This window comes from Schistocerca piceifrons, chromosome 3, assembly GCF_021461385.2.
Source record: "Schistocerca piceifrons isolate TAMUIC-IGC-003096 chromosome 3, iqSchPice1.1, whole genome shotgun sequence".
Classification (NCBI taxonomy): domain Eukaryota; kingdom Metazoa; phylum Arthropoda; class Insecta; order Orthoptera; family Acrididae; genus Schistocerca; species Schistocerca piceifrons.
The window spans coordinates 221,362,627-221,384,714 of record NC_060140.1 but is presented as its reverse complement, the minus strand read 5'-3'; the positions used below and the strand labels follow the sequence as shown (position 1 = coordinate 221,384,714).

Below are 22,088 nucleotides of genomic sequence, written 5' to 3'. Positions count from 1 at the left end.
AAAATATAGTCTCGTGTACACACACACACACACACACACACACACACACACACACACACAAACGCACCTCTATGTTTGGAGGGGCAATGATGGTCATTTTGTAGAACGACATACATTCCCCTTCTCGTACAACCAATTTCTGAAGGAGCAATGACGCTCATTTTACTGGGCGACCACTGTACGACCTTGGGTGACGACCGTTCCTCTCCTTGAGCGGGAACAAGGAGCCACAAATCTCCCCCTGAAAGGAGGCAATTTGGGTAATCTGCAGGGTGACAGGGAAAGTAATCCAGACATTGTGTGGGAAGGCTTCATTTCTTTTTCTTTGCTTCACACACACACACACACACACACACACACACACACACACACACATATGCAGGCACACACACACACACACACAAACTTGTGGGTGAAGATCAATTGACTGGACTCTAGTAAATGGGACAATGATCGACAATTTAGAGGGTGATCACCATTACCCTGTATACTACTCGACAGGATAATGATGGGCAGTTTACAGGGTGACTCATTGGGGGCGACGGTGTCTCTGATAGAGCAGCTCCAACGACAAACCACTACAGTAGGTCTTCCAGCTTTTATAACTCGCCACCATGTTGAGGCAGAAGGAAAAAAGTGATTGGTAAGCATTAGTCAGCAACTCCTATGTTGCTGACGCAGTATCATATGTCCTGTTGCCCCCAACATTCGCGAGGAACGTGATAGTGGTTTAATACAAGCTCCGGGATACAATATATCAGGAGCCTGATTCTGAGCGTGTTAATTTTCTGCGATAGAGAACAGGTGCGCATAATCAAGGAACTCTACATCCCTGTGCTGTGGCTGACGATAATTTTGCAGTAGATAAACTGTTTTTCGCTCTTTACGTCACACGTAATAAAAAACGACTCACATTTCACACACCACCACACTCGTAAGCAGTGGACAAGGTAGACCTCCCAGACGGGCATCCTATTCGACCCATATTTTCATTCTCCTGTGACATCAAATACGATTCCTGGTTCTCGATACCCAGTACTAAAACAAACACCACATAGTACACACAGGTGTCTCTGTTAATTGTCGTTGTCCGTGATCCGTATAACGTTCTGCAAATTTATGCGCCATTTGTCTATCATTAATTGCCCCAAATTAATGCAAGGAGTTGATAAACTCCAAGAATGAAGCTTAGCCATATTTTAAAAATAATAATAATTTAGGGAATAGTTTTTCTCTGAGCTAACATCAGATAATATTGAAACTAGATCATCACATTTCTAGAAGACTCCAATATGCAGGGTGTTTGTTTTAAACTGAGACAACTAAATATCTGCAGAACGAAACATTGTAAGAAAAAAAATTTCTAGGTGAAAAGTTAATATTAGTTAATGAGACATCAGTCTGTGCTACATCTGCCACCTCCTAACCATCTCTCCTGCAGTGTCGACGTTGTGTTTTAAAATGGTAACCCACCCTTTTTTCTGCATATTCGGATTCTACATAAAAAAAATGCGTACAGTTTACTCAAACCATTGTTTCCCATTCGTAGTAGATGCCGCTATAAGCGATATGTATCAAGTGTGCCTGTTTTCACAATGGAAAACCGACACATTTGATTGTACATTTCATTTACATTGTAAATGTAAACTTTATTGTTCTAAGGGTAGATATTCATGTTAGAAAGGAGGAAGAAACAGACTCATAAGGCTAATGATTAGGTTGAAAGGCTCAGTCCTTTCAAGAACCTGTGCCTGAGGATCAGGAGGTGCATAAAGATGATGATACTTGTAACACAATGACTGTTGACGTGAAGGGCACAAGTGGAACTACCAATCAACATATTGTGTGTGGTAGTGTTGTATGTGGATTTCGTGTGGGCATAGTTTTAGGGGTGTGTTTACTGAGAAAAATGCAAGGGATACTTTTTTTGCAAAGAGCAAGTTCCGAATGTACTAAAGCATATGAAGCCAGCTGGTAAACAGGGAAGAATACCGAGCATGAGAAATGGAGAAGATCCATCTGCTGCTACGTTTGTTAAGGAATTTCGTAATTCTATTTTGCTACTTTGTTGCGCTATCATTCAAAGTAGCACTTATATTATTGTATAGCCAATGAACCAAGTCGTTTATGCTAAATCAGAATACGGAAAAGTGGAGAACATTGCAGTTCTTATGTCAATCTGTAAAACAGTGTCAAAATTCATTTGGGAAAAATGTAAAAAAGTCACACTCTGAGGAACAGAGTATTCAAAGGAAGGAGGAATGTTACACCATGACTTAGCTTGTACGATGAACGGTTCTTGTCTCAATCAGTTCAACGACGTCTTAGAGAGACAAGCGTTCGTCAGCCTGAAGTACAGACACTTCTACACAAGAAAATGTACTCAGAGTGGAAGAGCACTCGTTGAGGACATTGACAGTGCACAAGATGCGCACTCCTGAAGTTCAACGTTGTGAAATCTTACAGGTACGGCAGGGCTTCTGGAGAAGCTGACCACACAGAAAGAAAATCAGGCCGAATGAAGTCGCCACTGCCCAATGACGACGCCCTGCTGCTCCAACCTGCTGTGATTTCCAGGGTGAGAGTGTCCCTGTTCAAGAAGTACTAACTAACCACTCACATATGTACCACCCAAATCAGAACCTCATTCACGGATGTTCATTATATCCAACAGTATGCCCTGTAATGTAGTCTACACTAAATGAAGACTACGAGATGCATATCATTTGCAGTACAAGATGACAGTCATCCACCTTCCACAGTCTTCACCATCAGTAGCTGCACACTCCTCCTGTGCCGAAGAGTACATGCAGTCAACTTGATTCTTTCCCTCCGTTGGGTCAGGTGGTGGGTGATAACCTGCTGTTGCCGGTCGCCTCCCAAGTGGACCATGAATTTGACCCTGAGCCAACTTGCTGCCCAGCTACGCTGTCACTGTCATCCAGTCTGTGTGGACTTGATTGTTACTGACTATCGTCCAAGGTTCAGGTGCGTGCCATCCTCTTCGGTCATGCTGGTCGCCAGTTTGAACACCAGTGTGTTGTCGCTGCAGCCACTGAGCAGCCGACCCACGATAAGCCGCCATGGTCATCCCTAACTGATGGTACGGTGCTTGCTGCTCTAGCCGTGCAGACGTTAGCAGCTGCGGCTTCCTACCGGTGTTGTCTGCCAGGCAGGTGAAACACACGCTGACAAGCCGTGGGACACTGACCACCTACGCCACTGAGTTCAAGGACATTCTCCCTGACTATAACTCCAGACTTGTAATAAAGAACAATTATAACCAGGAACGGTTAACTGATGGTTCACTGTATGATCCAGTCACCACCACATCTACAGTCCGTACAGGCAGGCAGTTGCGCTCTATGCTGATATGCCATCAGCCAGTTCACTCATCACTGTAGCGGACTCATGTCGTGACCCTTGCAGCACATTTCAACATGCTTCATATTATCTGAAAGCAACGCTTCAGACAAACACAGATAAATATCATAATGCTGACATAATAATAAACTTGACGCCATCATGTTTCAAGCTTACGATAAGTAATACGACTATTAATATGTTAAAAAATTTCATTACATTACAAAATTTGAGAAATACGTTCACGTATAGCAAAACTAAAACCACTTTGTCGACTTACCGGCTGTCTTTCTTTTCTGTAATACTCTTAGTTATTGCGTCTCTCTCATTATTGTAGTTGTAGTAGAAGCAGTAGTAGTTTTATTCAGTTTTAAAACACTTTTACAAGGATACTGGAGATGTCATACTATTATAATTTAAAAACAACATTAAAATGTAACTCATATAAAAAAATGGTTCAAATGGCTCTGAGCACTATGGGACTCAACATCTTAGGTCATAAGTCCCCTAGAACTTAGAACTACTTAAACCTAACTAACCTAAGGACATCACACACACCCATGGCCGAGGCAGGATTCGAACCTGCGACCGTAGCACTCCCGCGGTTCCGGACTGCAGCGCCAGAACCGCTAGACCACCGCGGCCGGCTAACTCATATCACACATACTTACAATTAATGTAGTTTGGCAAGGATATGGCAGTTTTCTGTCTGTAGCATTATAACAGGCAGTACCCCCAGCACTTGCCTGAAGCAAACTAGGGAAATCTTCGAAAAGGTAAGTCAGGTTGGTCGGATGAAAACAGCAGGCTCCACCCCTCTGAATACAAGGCCAGTCTTTCAAATCCCGCGCGGCTGCAAAGAAGTAATTTAATTTAATAAAATATATACACATGATTTCGTAATATAACACGACACACACTGTCAAATGACATCAGGATCATTGTGATGATGTTTGATTTCCATTTTACGTATCGCAACGTCTCATTTGACAGTGTGAAAAGCTGAGTCAGCATCCCTCTCTAATGAGTGAGATACTGAGCTCAGAGAGAGAATTGTGTGTTAGTACTACACATTGCAGAGATTTATGAGTAGGGTTTTCCGGCAAAGAAAGAAAAATGAAACTATTATGTGAAATCATAGACTTTATTATTATTATTATTATTATTATTATTATTATTATTAGTGTTACAATTTTCAGCAGAATCATATCCTCTGTAATTTGAGTAAACCTTCATAGTACAGTTTGTATTATTTAAAAGATAATTTTAACTATCTTTTAAACAAGTTCATTTTAGTAGTCCCTTTGAGTCGTAGGGCAATTTATTCTCCGATTCATTATTTGGCAGAAAATGCTGTTTTGATCTGTCTTTATTCTTTCTTGGTAAACGTTCGTTTAATCTGGGCCTTGTTCCATGGTTATGGAGAGGGTTGTTTGTGCAGTGATTTTGAATGTTATTTTTGATCTGGTAGATGTACTCACATTATGTAGTTCAAATACTCAGTGCTTTGAACAGATCTTCAATAACATTATTGGAACACACAAATAAACGATTTTAAAGGATTGCAAGTTATTACGAATGGGTCCTGCTATTACATGAAATGTCACGCAAGCCTATCACATTTGGTTATCGAGTCGCATGGCGGTGCGCCTTCAGATACGTCTTCGTTGGTCATCTGGGCTCGATTCGAAGTGGGAATGAAGATAATTCTAATTCAGCCATTGATATTCCAGGCCGAATGCGCCCGACTCCACTGCAGACGGCGTTTTATTGTACAGAAGTCAACAGAAGTCGGCGCGTCGGACGCCGTGAACTCAGACCTCTTTCTGTGAACCTATTTATGGTCCCTGTACTCACTGAAGCACCGGTGGCACGTCGGATCGATGATAATGACTAATCCGGTGATCTGAGTGCTCAAACGGTTCAAATGGCTCTGAGCACTATGGGACTTAACTTCTGAGGTCATCAGTCCCCTAGAACTTAGAACTACTTAAACCTAACTAACCTAAGGACATCACACACATCCATGCCCCAGGCAGGATTAGAACCTGCGACCGTAGCGGTCGCGCGGTTCCTGACTGTAGCGCCTAGAACCGCTCGGCCACCCCTGCCGGCTTCTGAGTGCCTCTTTGACGATTGCTCCATATAGGTCGAGCACTTCCTTCTTCACGCCGTTTTCGGCCATAGTTCGCCCATTCCTGTCAACAGCGTCGAATAGTAGCATCGTTTCTACTCAAATGTCGAGCGACTCGCCGATTACTTCAATCGGCTTCTTTGACACTAAGCGCACGTCCTTTCTCTAACGCTGATACCTGCTTACACTGTTCACTCGCGTCTCTGCGAGGCGTAGTTAACTGTCTAAGTACACAGAATTTAATTCACAGACACTTCATGCTCTGGTATCGACATGTCGTCTGTTTACTATCACTGTCAGCTGTACTGTGAAATTAAGCTAGAGCATCGCACATTCACTTTCTTGCGTATTTTGTGCTTTTGTTCTCGATAAAAGAAGTACGTAGCTAAAAATTGTACGTAGGTATGAATAGTATGTAACTCAAAAACACTGGCTGTTACACGAAGATGACACGACTCGAAGGGCATAACATACCGACGCTACTCTGTTTGCAGGATTTGCAAGTATCTATGTGTGTTCACACAACTTCAACTGAGAATCAATATTTATTCGTATAAATGTTGTTTTTGGTATGTTGACTATAGAGATCCCATTTACATTTAATTTAACGGTATTATTTTCCATCTACAAATTGAAATTCATGCCTTTTGTTTTCTTTTTCTTCAATGACACTTTATAGTCTATGAAACAGTTGTAAACTTCCTTTAGGGTTGCATTTGCTTCTCCTACAAGAAGTTCTCTTGTTTTCTCAGTGACTGTAATATTTCTGTCATCAAGAAAGAGCTTTTTCTCCATGAATAACGCTACTGGGAAAGTCACTGATGTACGTATATAAGGAACAAAATTGGTCTTAAGATGCTGCCTTCAGGAACTTCACTTTAAATACGGTCTGGTTCTGGTAAGTGTTTTAATTAAAGTTCAGCCTTATTTCCGGTTTTGTCGCATCTATTCATTGTACCCAATGGGAACTAGTCTTTAGCTACGAATCTTATTTCTGATGATACTGGCTTACTTAGAACAATGTTATGGCCAAAGGTACCAAAAGTTTTAGAAATATCCATGACACACTCATCTCGGAACCCAATCAGTGATTCATACAGAAGATTGAGTGTATTCAAGTAATTCATTAAATCGTCTTTCATAACTGATTCTATTGCTTTTTAGTATACATTAGGAAAATTATATCCTCTTCATTACCTTTTTGTTGCAGAGGCTCAACTTCAAATGGTTCAAATGGCTCTGAGCACTATGGGACTTAACTTCTGAGGTCATCAGTCCCCTAGAACTTAGAACTACTTAAACCTAACCAACCTAAGGACATCACACACATCCATGCCCCAGGCAGGATTAGAACCTGCGACCGTAGCGGTCGCGCGGTTACAGACTGTAGCGCCTAGAACCGCTCGGCCACTTCGGCCGGTAGGCTCAACTCCCGCCTGTTTTAAACACTCTGGAAAGTTCCCTGGTGTGAATATTGCTTGTAGAAAGCTGTATAGTGTCAGCCGGTTATTAAGTTCAGGACATCGATAAAAGAAAAGCAACTGTTTGGTCAGGCTTTGCGCACATGCGAGTAGTACTGAGGCTTGTCTCAACCGACGACAGTAAGACATTAATTTAATGAGCTCAGTGAACTATTGGTATGACTAGATGATAGTTGTAACTCTATGGGAAGGTGAGTTGAATAAATGTAAAAAAAAAATCTTTTACGATCGCTTGTTTTTTTTAGTTTCAGCCCATTTAGTCACCCAGTTTTCCCTCGCAGTGCATCTTAATTTTCTTTTGATCGTGAAGCAGGACTTCCGTTGCAGCTTACATATACTGTAGGTAATTGTTTTCTTTAGAAGAACCCTGTATGATACAGAATCAAAAACTTTTCAGAAGTCTACACACAATGAATAAATGTGGGTACTTCTGTCCTATGGCACTGAGGATATCATGTGTGAAGAATGCTAGTTGAGTTTCGTAAGATCGTTGTTTCCGAAACCTTTGCTGATTCTATAGAGAAGTTTGTTTTGTTCCCAGTACGTTTAAAGTTCAACAGCGAGGTCTAGGTCCTCTCTGGTTCCATGAGCGTCTCACTCCCCATAATCGGGAGATGTTACCAATAAATCCGCTGCTGCAGTACTCTTGATCGTACATAATACTTCTCATTTCTATTGTTAACTGTGGTGTAATAATATTTAACAGCACCGAATCGTATTTAATCATGAAAGCTTTACTATACACATAAACTTCAGTGAATACTCAAAGGACGTAATATTCCATTACACTAGTATTCTCTGAGTTTCACGACTACAAAAGCAACATGTATGCGATAACGCTAATTATTATCAGCCTATTCTTAGATGAAATACTTAAGCATTTATCGCTCACGATTTACCCTCAATATGCAGTATTGAAATATTATTTTCACTTGAGCATACTGATAACTTACCGTCAAGCTCGTCCTTTTGTTACTCGGCTCATCTGTAAGACAAAGATCAAAACCACTCCGTAACCAGAGATGGTTACTTCCTACAATAATTCCCTTCGTAGTTAAAATCCTTCACAAAATATATCTCTTTTGCTTTTCCATTCTTTATAATACCTCTATGTTTCATTGCTACGTCTTTCCTTCTTACCAATACATTGTCTTGGTTATTATCTGACTGTGGTAAATATTCTTTTTATTTATAAATGATGAAAAAAGGTCAAGTTACTAAGTAAGTTGGAAACAGAAAGATCCTTTTTTTATTATAATAATGAAATGCAGATCTTTATCCTAAATTTGACCATAGATTTCCTGAAACTGAGTTCCACTTTTTCCCGTTAATCCTGTCACTTGATCTGTCCTAACAAATAAACAAAAAAAAATACATAATTCGTGCCGCCACAACTTCCTCGCCCATTAATTTGTTTATCAAAACTCATCCGTTTTATAATCGCTGTTATCCGGTTTTCGGTGATACAGCACTCACAGAAATTAGTTAATTCGAAAACACCAGCCTGTAGAGAAGGAATCCAATCATTCAGCCAGCTGCCGATAACGTTCGTTTACTAGAAGTAAGGGCTTGACATTATTATTACACTCCTGGAAATTGAAATAAGAACACCGTGAATTCATTGTCCCAGGAAGGGAAAACTTTATTGACACATTCCTGGGGTCAGATACATCACATGATCACACTGACAGAACCACAGGCACATAGACACAGGCAACAGAGCATGCACAATGTCGGCACTAGTACAGTGTATATCCACCTTTCGCAGCAATGCAGGCTGCTATTCTCCCATGGAGACGATCGTAGAGATGCTGGATGTAGTCCTGTGGAACGGCATGCCATGCCATTTCCACCTGGCGCCTCAGTTGGACCAGCGTTCGTGCTGGACGTGCAGACCGCGTGAGACGACGCTTCATCCAGTCCCAAACATGCTCAATGGGGGACAGATCCGGAGATCTTGCTGGCCAGGGTAGTTGACTTACACCTTCTAGAGCACGTTGGGTGGCACGGGATACATGCGGACGTGCATTGTCCTGTTGGAACAGCAAGTTCCCTTGCCGGTCTAGGAATGGTAGAACGATGGGTTCGATGACGGTTTGGATGTACCGTGCACTATTCAGTGTCCCCTCGACGATCACCAGTGGTGTATGGCCAGTGTAGGAGATCGCTCCCCACACCATGATGCCGGGTGTTGGCCCTGTGTGCCTCGGTCGTATGCAGTCCTGATTGTGGCGCTCACCTGCACGGCGCCAAACACGCATACGACCATCATTGGCACCAAGGCAGAAGCGACTCTCATCGCTGAAGACGACACGTCTCCATTCGTCCCTCCATTCACGCCTGTCGCGACACCACTGGAGGCGGGCTGCACGATGTTGGGGCGTGAGCGGAAGACGGCCTAACGGTGTGCGGGACCGTAGCCCAGCTTCATGGAGACGGTTGCGAATGGTCCTCGCCGATACCCCAGGAGCAACAGTGTCCCTAATTTGCTGGGAAGTGGCGGTGCGGTCCCCTACGGCACTGCGTAGGATCCTACGGTCTTGGCGTGCATCCGTGCGTCGCTGCGGTCCGGTCCCAGGTCGACGGGCACGTGCACCTTCCGCCGACCACTGGCGACAACATCGAAGTACTGTGGAGACCTCACGCCCCACGTGTTGAGCAATTCGGCGGTACGTCCACCCGGCCTCCCGCATACCCACTATACGCCCTCGCTCAAAGTCCGTCAACTGCACATACGGTTCACGTCCACGCTGTCGCGGCATGCTACCAGTGTTAAAGACTGCGATGGAGCTCCGTATGCCACGGCAAACTGGCTGACACTGACGGCGGCGGTGCACAAATGCTGCGCAGCTAGCGCCATTCGACGGCCAACACCGCGGTTCCTGGTGTGTCCGCTGTGCCGTGCGTGTGATCATTGCTTGTACAGCCCTCTCGCAGTGTCCGGAGCAAGTATGGTGGGTGTGACACACCGGTGTCAATGTGTTCTTTTTCCATTTCCAGGAGTGTACATCATCACAGCTGGTCTCTTTAGTTAACATGATTCACTTCCGCCACGTAACTATGGAAAGGGAAAGGGGACTGCAGACCTGGCTTCAATGTAATTTTATACAGGCACACAATTATACCTAAGCCCATGCTTATTACAACCAATTACTAAAGATCACGCAGAAGAAGTTCAGCAAAGACACTGCAAGCGAACTGGGTCAGGGCGGAAGAGTATTTGCATACATATTTCAATTTTCGTTAAAACGTACGCTGAAGAATCGGTAGCCAGCGGTGCACTTAACTATGAATGAATCTTGCCTTGAGAAACAACACCACGTTACTGACCTGGGGGAGTGGGGGGAGAACATTTACTATCATATGGCGGAAAACTTTGCAAGTCTTTATTCCATCAATAGGCATTATATTCTGAACTTTTCTGGATACAAGTGTTTAAACCGTATATTTTATGTAACGCGCAACGTTGCCAGCGAATGAAATACTATTGGGAGTACAAGAAAAATTAACTAATTATCATATTAATACTATTCCATACACGTGGCCAAGTAGCGGTAGCCAACAGAAATGCAAAAAGTACAGACGCACGAGATTATTCCTTCTCTGTCACTCACCCACTACCGTATGGTTACTCACTCAACTACTGTACATTTTCAGACCGAAACTGCAGTTTACCAATGAGGCAGTTGCTCCAACTGACCACGTAGCGTGAAAGCAAGTACGCAAAGGAAGTACGTGAAAAATAAATAATATTCCCCAAAATATTACTGTAAAAGAAAGACCACATCAAAATACATTAAATGAGTGAACTTCCGTTAAAGACAGAGCACTAATGCGATCGTTAGCTTACGGCCCATGGTGCGTGGCCTGACCAAGGCACAAACGCAAAGTTCTACTGAAATTTGACTAAATTATGAAAATAAACTCCCTTATGGGGGTTTGGTGGTAATCTCACACCTGATTTCGACATCTGTACTCTATTTTTAGCAGTTTTCAGACATTCTGATACCTTGGTTAACATTACCAAAATCGAGATCTGCGTGTACACGTCTGTCCAGTGCCAGTACCCAGGAACAAGTGGCCCTCCGGACACCTCGCCTAACCGCTGTTCGTTCAAAACGTGGTGGAGGGGATGGTTCGCCAACCTGACAGAGCCAATACTCGTGCCTTCGCGACCTGTCTGACGTGACTTGCACACTGTCTTTGTCAAACTTGTTCGCGTTTAGGGGTTGGTACGATCCTACCACAGAACCACTCTACTCATGCAATGCTACGACCTCTGACCAAAACTTTCTGCTACTTCACATAATAGGCCTATCTCATTCATACAGTCCAAGGTCACATAAGGAAACGTGCCATACACGAAATAAAAATCAATGAATAAGTAAATAAACACCGCTTGGTCCATTCTCTCCTGCTTGTTACCCTCAGACTGGCTTCTGCAGAGTAAAAAACACTCTCGCTATAATTTTCCTGTACAGGAATTTATTGAGAAAAATATGGAACTGGACAACAAGTTCCGTTTCATCACTATCGGGTATCTTCCAAGAAAATGGACTCATGGCTGTCTTTCGGATGGAACGACAGTCCAGGACATTTTTCAGTTGGTGCCACGAGGAGGAGACCCTAATCTCCACGCTACACCAATCCGTTATTACTATAATTTTTTTTGTTATGCTTGGCAAGGTTCAAGATATATCATTTGAAATAGTTAACTTGCCAAGACCACACAACAGACTACTACTGACACAGTGGCCGTTGCCACAAATATTCATAGCATTACAAAAATTCTTTAAATGAAATCAGCTTAATTAATTAATCACACTTATATCCAATACAGGTTGGTACTCACTATGTCAACACATTCATTATATCACAAAAATTCTATAAATGAAATCATCTTAAGCAATTTATGTCCAATACAGGTTGATACTCGTTATGTAAACATTATGTAAACAGCCTCTTCGCCTTTGCCGATTTTGCTGCCTGCGTGTTGCGTAAGGGAAAGGTTTCAGACTACATTTATTGCTCTTTATTTACGGGTGTTGGGTATACAAGGGGGGTTTTCGCTTGTAGGGATGGTGGGCATACCTTTCTTTTGCCGTGTGTCGTACTTGAATTGAGGTTATTTAGCGTTCTGCAGGCGCAATTTCATCGTCTTCCAGGAAGGATGGTGGCGTTTTATATTTGTGCCATTGTTGAGGAAGAACTGCGGTTACTGTCGCTAACAAATGAGTGGTGTGACATAGGGCATTACCTTGTCAGACAGCTTTTGGGGCTTTTCCTGCACTTTTTGGTGCAGGTATTTTTCATGCAGTGCGTCGTAGAGTTCCGTTTTTCTTGTCCTACAGTGTGCTCTAAGGGTCCATCGGAGACATTTGTTTTGTGTGATGTGGGGCTTCTTGAAATTTGTGCCGCATGTTGCAACCCAGGAGGTAGCTCCACAGAGAAGTGTGGGTTCCACCGCGGCTCAGTATAGCTGATTCATATCTTTCCTCTTGAAGAAGGGGCTGAGCGGTCTCGACATTCTAAGTCGGACTTTCTTCTTTTCTACAACGTCATTGGGGGGGGGGGGGGGGGGAAGAGTAGTTGAGAGTCCAGGCAAATGTCCAGGTATTTTACCAGTTGCGACCAAGGAACAGATTGGTTTCAGATGTGGAGCCTTGTACGGATGGCAGATCGGCGTCTTGTGAAAATTATGGCCACTGTTTTATCCGTGTCGATGGCAATCTTGTGTAGTTGGGCCCATCATTCCATGAGATCCAGGTGTCGCAACAATCTCTAGCTCCAGTTTTCTTTCTCTTATTAAAAACGCTGTACCATCAGCACAGAGGCTAACTGACACACGTGGAACTGTAGATACATCGCTCGGAAATTACAGATCCTTGTGGGATACCGGCATGGACTGGTTTCTTGGCCGAGTTCCTGTCGTCGATGCGCATATACAATTTCTTATCTTCATTGGAGTTATCAAGTAGTTTTAGTAAACTGCCGTTTTTGTTGCAACTTGACAATTAAGTTCTCACGCCATACTTTATCGTAAGCTTTCTCCATATCCATGAACACTCCAATCGTCGAATATCGTTTCTTAAAGTTGTCTTGCATGGTTTCGGTAATTCAGAGGAGTTGAAGTTCGGCGGAGAGTTTACTTTGGACTTTGGAAACCGAACTGATGCTGTCCTATCACGTTGTCCGGTACAAAAGTGTCTTGTAGTCTCTTGGGTAAAATCCATTTGACGAGCTTCCCCAGCGTTCGTAGTGGACTAGTTCAACGATAATTGCTCCGAAGAGACAGATTCTTTCCGCGATTTGGCAGCGGTACCACCCTCACCGTCTTCCAGGCCTCTGGGAAGTATTCATAGTGAAGGCAACTGTTAACACTTCTTTCGATTAGTATCGAAGACTTCCTGTGGAGACGGTTTACGTCGAGTGCCTAGCTGTGACCGCGCTGTGCCTTACGTAATCCGGTGGATGGATTTCAGTGCAGGTCACGCGACGGGCGGATTGCAGCGCCGCTGTTGGCTGAGCCGCGCGCTGCTGGCGGGCGACAGTGGCGCCTCCCACGGAGTCCGCCGGAGCCACAGAAAAAGTTTATTATGTTGCTGTCCTTAGAGTACACAGCGGGAGACGTTGCTGTTGTGGCCTGACTTGTACCAGCGTGGTGTGAATGAGTCCGTGTGTCCCTGGCTTTAGTAGAGGACGCCTAATAGTGTGGCCACCCGCCAACCACAGATGTGATCCATGGTGGTATTAGGCCAGGCGAGCGGCCGGTCATTGCAGAAAGGAGGACTGCGTGCTGTGAACAGTGGTGTAAGCGAAAGGCAAACACAAACAGTGCAAGTGACCACTCATGTTTCTGTCTTGTTTGTCCATTCATAGTGATCAGAGTGTAGTCTCTTGGGGAAGCTGATAACGTAATAGCACAAAAACACATTTTGGACCCTGTTTTGTAGGGTAGAATATTCGGCCGCCTCAGAGCAGGCCAAAGACAGACCGAAGGCTAAATATTTCTGGTTTTGCTACAAAGTGTCATTTCAAGGCTTTGGCGACGGTTTCGATACAAAGGAGATGTTTGTTGTAGGCCAGTACAACGTCGACCAAGCGTAAACACTCCGCAGCAGTATCTATTTCTGGCCGTAACGAAGTCGGAACAGCTTATAATACAGTTAGCTGCAGATCTTGCAGCTGCCTGAAGAGTTGTTGCTTCCCGACAAAGTGTGTAGCGGATGTTCACCGTTTTCAAGAAGGGACGTAGAACAGATGTGCAGAACTATAGCCGGCCGGGGTGGCCGAGCGGTGCTAGGCGCTACAGTCTGGAACCGCGCGACCGCTACGGTCGCAGGTTCGAATCCTGCCTTGGGCATGGCTGTGTGTAATGTTCTTAGTTTAGTTAGGTTTAAGTACTTCTAAGTTCTAGGGGACTGATGACCTTAGCAGTTAAGTCCCATAGTGCTCAGAGCCTTTTTTTGCAGAACTATAGACCTATATCTCTGACGTCGATCAGTTGTAGAATTTTGAAACACGTATTATGTTCGAGTATAATGACTTTTCTGGAGACTAGAAATCTACTCTGTAGGAAGCAGCATGGGTTTCGAAAAAGACGGTCGTGTGAAACCCAGCTCGCGCTATTCGTCCACGAGACTCAGAGGGCCATAGACACGGGTTCACAGGTAGATGCCGTGTTTCTTGACTTCCGCAAGGCGTTCGATACAGTTCCCCACAGTCGTTTAACGAACAAAGTAAGAGCATATGGACTATCAGACCAATTGTGTGATTGGATTGAAGAATTCCTAGATAACAGGACGCAGCATGTCATTCTCAATGGAGAGAGGTCTTCCGAAGTAAGAGTGATTTCAGGTGTGCCGCAGGGGAGTGTCATAGGACCGTTGCTATTCACAATATACGTAAATGACCTTGTGGATGACATCGGAAGTTCACTGAGGCTTTTTGCAGATGATGCTGTGTTGTATCGAGAGGTTGTAACAATGGAAAATTGTACCGAAATGCACGAGGATCTGCAGCGAATTGACGCATGGTGCAGGGAATGGCAATTGAATCTCAATGTAGACAAGTGTAATGTGCTGCGAATACATAGAAAGATAGATCCCTTATCATTTAGCTACAAAATAGCAGGTCAGCAACTGGAAGCAGTTAATTCCATAAATTATCTGGGAGTACGCATTAGGAGTGATTTAAAATGGAATGATCATATAAAGTTGATCGTCGGTAAAGCAGATGCCAGACTGAGATTCATTGGAAGAATCCTAAGGAAATGCAATCCGAAAACAAAGGAAGTGGGTTACAGTACGCTTGTTCGCCCACTGCTTGAATACTGCTCAGCAGTGTGGGATCCGTACCAGAAGGGCTGATAGAAGAGATAGAGAAGGTCCAACGGAGAGCAGCGCGCTTCGTTACAGGATCATTTAGTAATCGCGAAAGCGTTACGGATATGATAGATAAACTCCAGTGGAAGACTCTGCAGGAGAGACGCTCAGTAGCTCGGTACGGGCTTTTGTTAAAGTTTCGAGAACATACCTTCACCGAGGAGTCAAGCAGTATATTGCTCCCTCCTACGTATATCTCGCGAAGAGACCATGAGGATAAAATCAGAGAGATTAGAGCCCATACAGAAGCATACCGACAATCCTTCTTTCCACGAACAATACGAGACTGAAATAGAAGGGAGAACCGATAGAGGTACTCAGGGACCCCTCCGCCACACACCGTCAGGTGGCTTGCGGAGTATGGATGTAGATGTAGATGTAGATGTTCAGAACAGCAGGACTGTTTGCCAGACGTCCGGCTGTGTGCATTCTGCTCACCCCAGCACAAAGATGATCCCGCTTATTATGGAGTGGGCAACATCAAGATCGGTCCATGGGTGAATGAAGAAATGTACTCTTCATAGATGAATTCCACTGCAGTTTGCAAAATGATTCTCGTCGCACATTACTCTGGGGAGAACCTAATAGCCGACACAACCTCAGGAACATCGTGGAAAGAGACCGGTTTGGTCGTGATGCCGTCATAGTGTAGGGAGGCATCATGCTGAATGGCTGAACGGAGTATGTACATGTTCGTTGGTGATTGGGGGATTATTGTAAGCGCTCAGAGGCACAGAGATGAGGTACTCCTACCACATGTTCGCCTTTTCAGAGGTGCAGCTGGTCCAGACTTCCTCTTTATGGACGACAAAGGCCGTCCGCATCGAGCTGCTCTTGTTGATGAATTTCTTGAAGCTGAAGATATCCGTCGCACGGTCTAGCCAGTGAGGTCCCAAGATCTGAAAGAACATGTCTGGGATGGATTATGGAGGCGAATTGCAACCCATCGGCCACCATCAAGGAACTTCCAGACTTTCCTGCCGCTCTTGCCGAAGAATGGGCCAAGGGAGATCTTGAGTCATCCTGTAGAAAGAATTACACGTCGTTGTGCAGCATGTATGGCAGTTAGAGGCAACCATATCACCTACTAACAGCTACTCTAGCCGGCCGGAGTGGCCGTGCGGTTCTAGGCGCTACAGTCTGGAGCCGAGCGACCGTTACGGTCGCAGGTTCGAATCCTGCCTCGGGCATGGATGTGTGTGATGTCCGTAGGTTAGTTAGGTTTAATTAGTTCTAAGTTCTAGGCGACTGATGACCTCAGAAGTTAAGTCGCATAGTGCTCAGAGCCATTTGAACCATTTGAACAGCTACTCTTGCGGTGGAAGTGATTTCCCAGTTGTGTTAATTTCTTACAAATGTGTCTAATAGCTATTAGAGCTTTTCTAACATTATGTTATCGACACTATTGTATGCCAAACGTCTTGTGGCCAAGTTGTAGCTTCTTCAGTGAACCTTCAGATATCCTGACGAGGCTATATATACTCTTTTCGTCATTATGCTTAACTTTTGGACACTAATGTACTAATTCTTCAAATAAAAAATACAATCAACATTGACTTGTCAAACATTGAATTATTAGTTTGTATGTTTACATATTTTGTTAAAACATTTGTTTTTCTCGCCACAACAGAGCTAGGGCAATTATTGGAGATTTTGGAAATACGGAAGTGTGCAAACAGCTCTCACACTTCCGTCTCAAGTCTAGCTTCATAAAAGACAACTGCTTCAGGGGTCGCACACTGGAATTTACAGGGAACTGCACATTCACGAATCTGTCCATGGTAGCACGAGCGGTGAGTAGCTACAAGAAAAAAGCTGTTAATAATACGCTTATTTGTTCGTTACCAATAATAATACTGCTTCATTATTATTGGACACACTGTGAAATGGAAACACTGCCTAATTTCTTACAGTTCCGTTTGCCGTGCGAAGAAGTTATGGAAAACTGCAAGTGGAAAGGCGAGCCCTTCAACTGCTGTGACCAGTTCGTGCCACTGGAAACAGAGATGGGAATCTGTTTCGCCATTAACAGCATACACGCATCGTAAGTATCTGTCTGCTTTGCGTAACGTACAAATCTTGTCGACGAGAGCCTATGTACTGGTACTTTATTAATGATCCCGCACACACACAAGTCTGGCTCGTGAGTTCTACCCATTCTAATGGGTAGGAATTCTAATCGGTTAGGTTTGTAATGAGCGACAGCCTGTGGGCTTGTCGGGGGTTCCAATTCGGGATCGGTCGTTGGGTGGCGTCCGGCCGGACTTCGGCAACAGAGATGGGAAGCCGACGTGTGGCATGTCGAGGGCAATGAGTAACACCGAAACGGCTAGTTCTCGGTGCAGCTCATAAGCAGCACTGTAACATGGGTCACACCATGTGGCGCTATTGTTTGTCACAGTGCTTTGTATGTCGCTGTCGTAGACTGCACAGCCTCCATCTCTAAAAAATTACGCTGGTAGACAGTATTTTTGTTATAAGAACTGTAAAACTGTAAATGATGTTCCTTGGTGTGTCATGATGTTAGGGGATACTTTGCCTTGACATGGTGTAACAAGTTTTTAAACAGACGCAACGTAATTTTTTTAGTTCTTTCCTCCCGTACGAGTGGGAACGAGATTCGATTGGATGTATTAACACATTATAAATGAGGCAGTAAAGTGGAAACGAATTATAATTCAAGTAACAGCACGGGGTTGGATGAGTAGCCAATTAAAACTCCACTTTTCTCAAAAAGTAGTTTTGTGGCGACATTCTTTAAATATGTTTCATTCAATTCTTACAGCATCAAGCTTTCGCCGACTTCCTCCGCTGGCGTCATCAGGAGATTACAGTAGGCCGTTCAGCACTTTATTTAGTTGGCCAAATTATGTTTTGGAGACGTCACGGAGTCACAGAACTTCCAAATGCAACCAAATGTTTGGTCAATGTCTATGACTGAAGAACATTTGTAGTGATGCTGATGTTGTTAGATGTTGAATGACTCATATGATTACTTTGCCCCGCTCAGTGTCAAGCGCCCATTTCCATGCACCACTACGAGTGTAGCCGACGTTCCGGGAAATATTGTTGCTACTCATTCTGATATCAATGGCTACTTTTCTGGTAGAATCCCAGACGTTAGACGTTTGGAATGATATAACCGTTTCATTAAGCATAAGCGTGTGTTTGTTCACGAGGTTTTGTTCGGCAGCAGAAGATTTTGTCGAATTCGCAGTATTTAATACGACGTGGGCGCGCTGTCCAGCGTTCTGAAATCGTTCGTATTGACTGACCAACGCAACAGCGACAATGTTCACATAACTTAAGGGAATGCAGCCGGTTGACGTCGTCGACAACGGCCGACATCTCCACATGCGACTACCGTATCATTTTCAAGGAAAAACTGCCGCAAGTAAGCACTGTACAAGGGAATTTAAAACCTATATTTGCAGAGCAGTTCCGGAAATCTGGAGACACACACACACACACGCACGCACACACACACACACTCACAAACACTAAAAACACTAGCGCCACCACATAACCAAAGATGAACGAATCCAGAAGTTGCCGATAGCGAAAATTACTTAACTACGATTTAGATACTTTTAACTCTGTCCCTCTCTTTTTTGACAAGGGAGAAAGCAGAATTTAAGCGAAAACCCTCATCACTATTTATAAGGTAACGTTCTACTTTAATTTCGACTGCTTCTTCAATAACGCTATCCCAATACCTGGAATTGCATGCCAGGATCGGCGTGTTGTTTTAGTCCATAAGATGACCCGTGCCAAGACAATGTTCTGCAATAGCCGATTTGCTCGGCTGTTGTAAGCGTGTGTGACGCCTATACTCAGTTCACCAGTCCTTCAAGGTCCTGATATTCTGACCAATATATGACATGCCAGATCCACATGACTACGACAGACAACCACCTCACGCAAAACAAGATCATTCTTAATAGAATATAAATGGACTATAATAGGAGATGGAGGTCGGAAAACACATTACACTACTGGCCATTAAAATTGCTACACCACGACGATGACGTCCTACAGACGCGAAATTTAACCGACAGGAAGAAGACGCTGTGATATGCAAATGATTAGCTTTTCAGAGCATTCACACAAGGTTGGCGCCGGTAGCGACACCTACAACGTGATGACATGACGAAAATTTCCAGCCAATTTCTCACATACAAACAGCAGTTGACCGGCGTTGCCTCGTGAAACGTTGTTGTGATGCCTCGTGTAAGGAGGAGAAATGCGTACCATCACGTTTCCGACTTTGATAAAGGTCGGATTATAGCCTATCGCGATTGCGGTTTGTCGTATCGCGACATTGTTGCCCGCGTTGTTCGAGATCCAATGACTGTTAGCAGAATATGGAATCGGTGGGTTCAGGAGGGTAATACGGAACGCCGTGCTGGATTCCAACGGCCTCGTATCACTAGCATTCGAGATGACAGGCATCTTATCCGCATGGCTGTAACGGATGGTGCAGCCACGTCTCGATCCCTGAGTCAACAGATGGGGACGTTTGCAAGACAACAACCATCTGCACGAACAGTTCGACGACGTTTGCAGCAGTATGGACTATCAGCTCGGAGACCATGGCTGCGGTTACCCTTGACGCTGCATCACAGACAGGAGCGCCTGCGATGGTGTGCTCAACGAAGAACCTGGGTGCGCGAATGGCAAAACGTCATTTTTTCGGATGAATCCACATCCTGTTTACAGCATCATGATGGTCGCATCCGTGTTTAGCGACATCGCGGTGAATGCACATTGGTACCGTGTATTCTTCATCGCCATACTGGCGTATCACCTGCCATAATGGTATGGGGTACTATTGGTTACACGTCTCGGTTACCTCTTGTTCGCATTGACGGCACTTTGAACAGTGGACGTTAGATTTCAGATGTGTTACGACCCTTGGCTCTACCCTTCATTCGATCCCTGCGTAACCCTACATTTCAGCAGGATACTGCACGACCGCATGTAGCAGGTCCTGTACGGGCCTTTCTGGATACAGAAAATGTTTGACTGCTGTCCTGGCTAGCACATTCTCTAGATCTCTCACCAATTGAAAACGTCTGGTCAATGGTGGCCGAGCAACTGACTCGTCACACTACGCCAGTCACTACTCTTAATGAACTGTGGCATCGTGTTGAAGCTGCATGGGCAGCTGTACCTGTACACGCCATCCAAGCTCTGTTTGACTCAGTGCCCAGGCGTATCAATGCCGTTATTAAGGGCCAGAGGTGGTTTTTCTGGGTACTGATTTCTCAGGATCTATGCACCCAAATTGCGTGAATATGTGATCACATGTCAGTTCTAGTATAATATATTTGTCCAATGGATACCCGTTTATCATCTGCATTTCTTCTTGGTGTAGCAATTTTAATGGCCAGTAGTGTATATTATCGCTAAATAAGATCAGTCATGTTGGAAATGCTTCCTGCGTAAGGAAGGAAGGCCGTAAACCTAGGTGCCAACTCGCCATTATCATCATTCACCCGGTGCACTGTTGGTCGATACGCAGCGCACGTCTGATCTGTCTTTTCAATACGTCCGTTCTGACGAAAGGTGATCTCAACATGGGTTAACTTCGCTGACAAACTCTCAGAGTCTGGAATGACGTGGGCCCCGTGAAACCTTTCACTCTGAGCCGGATGGTGAACACTGTAGGCTTATGGATACAAGTCAGTGTTAGTTGGCTTCCTGTAAGCGGCAAGTCCCAACGTACCATCAACCTTCCTCCTACCAACACCACGACCGTCTTCGAGAAACCAATATTCCAGTGGATTGAATTCAGATGTTATAAAAAGTCGTACATATTATCACATCCATTCAATGACTAGTACTACTAGCAGACAGATGGGGTTGCGATGGAAAGCCCGTTGTTACCTGTTGCTGCAAATTTTTTTCATTAAGACGTCGAGGAACGTTTTTGAAGCCGGTGGCTTTTTGAAACCTTGGGTTTTTTTTCAGATATTCACACGGTACCTTTGTCGTTCGGCCTTATGGCAGTGAGGATTTGAAACACTTTTTAGAACACCTGATTCAATCCACCCGAATGTTCGTATCACTACAGCGGCGGGGAAGGATGACTCCCTTCCCTTTATTGATGTGTCGGTCAGGAGGAAGGTTTATGGTACGTTGGGACATGTCGTTGATAGAAGGGCTACTCACACTGATTTGTATCTACAGGCTGGCTCAGCGTGAGAGCCTGCTTCGTACCTTAATTCACAGGGCCTACGTCATTTCCGACCCTGATAGTTTCTCAGCTGAGTTAACCTACCTCGAAGTCAACTTTTTGTCAGAGTGGATATAGTGAAAGACAGGTCAACATGAATTGTGCTATCGAGCAACCGTGCACAGGGTGAATGATGATAATAATGAGTTGGCACCTAAGTCTACTGCCTCTCTGTCTTACGCAGAGAGCACTTCCACAAGACAGTTCGTACTGAGCGGAAATATAATGTAAAATGTATTTTATGACCTCCATATAGGATTTGGGTCTCTCTAGATTCCGTTAAGGATCATCTTCGTTTGCGTAAGGTGGGTGTGTATCCTTGTAGTTGTGGCAGGTCATATACTGATCAGACTATCAAGGCCGTGGAGAACCGATGTACTGAGCATAAGCGTCACACACGCTTACAGCAGCCGATCGAGTCGGGTATTGCCGAACATTGTCTTAGCACCGGTCACACAACGGAATGTAACAACACGGAGAATCTGGCT

At 44.3% G+C, this 22,088-nt stretch overlaps 1 protein-coding gene across 1 annotated transcript in view; it reads left to right on the top strand.

Moving 5' to 3' along the window:
- Nucleotides 1–614: 614 nt before the first annotated feature.
- The window catches only part of LOC124788530 (sodium channel protein Nach-like), a 173,223-nt gene continuing 151,749 nt past the window's right edge, over nt 615–22,088 (top strand). The window contains exons 1-3 of the mRNA XM_047255801.1: nt 615–643; nt 2,467–2,578; nt 17,276–17,406. Of these exons, the coding sequence (XP_047111757.1) occupies nt 615–643; nt 2,467–2,578; nt 17,276–17,406 (272 nt within the window). The remainder of the gene's footprint in view (nt 644–2,466; nt 2,579–17,275; nt 17,407–22,088) is intronic.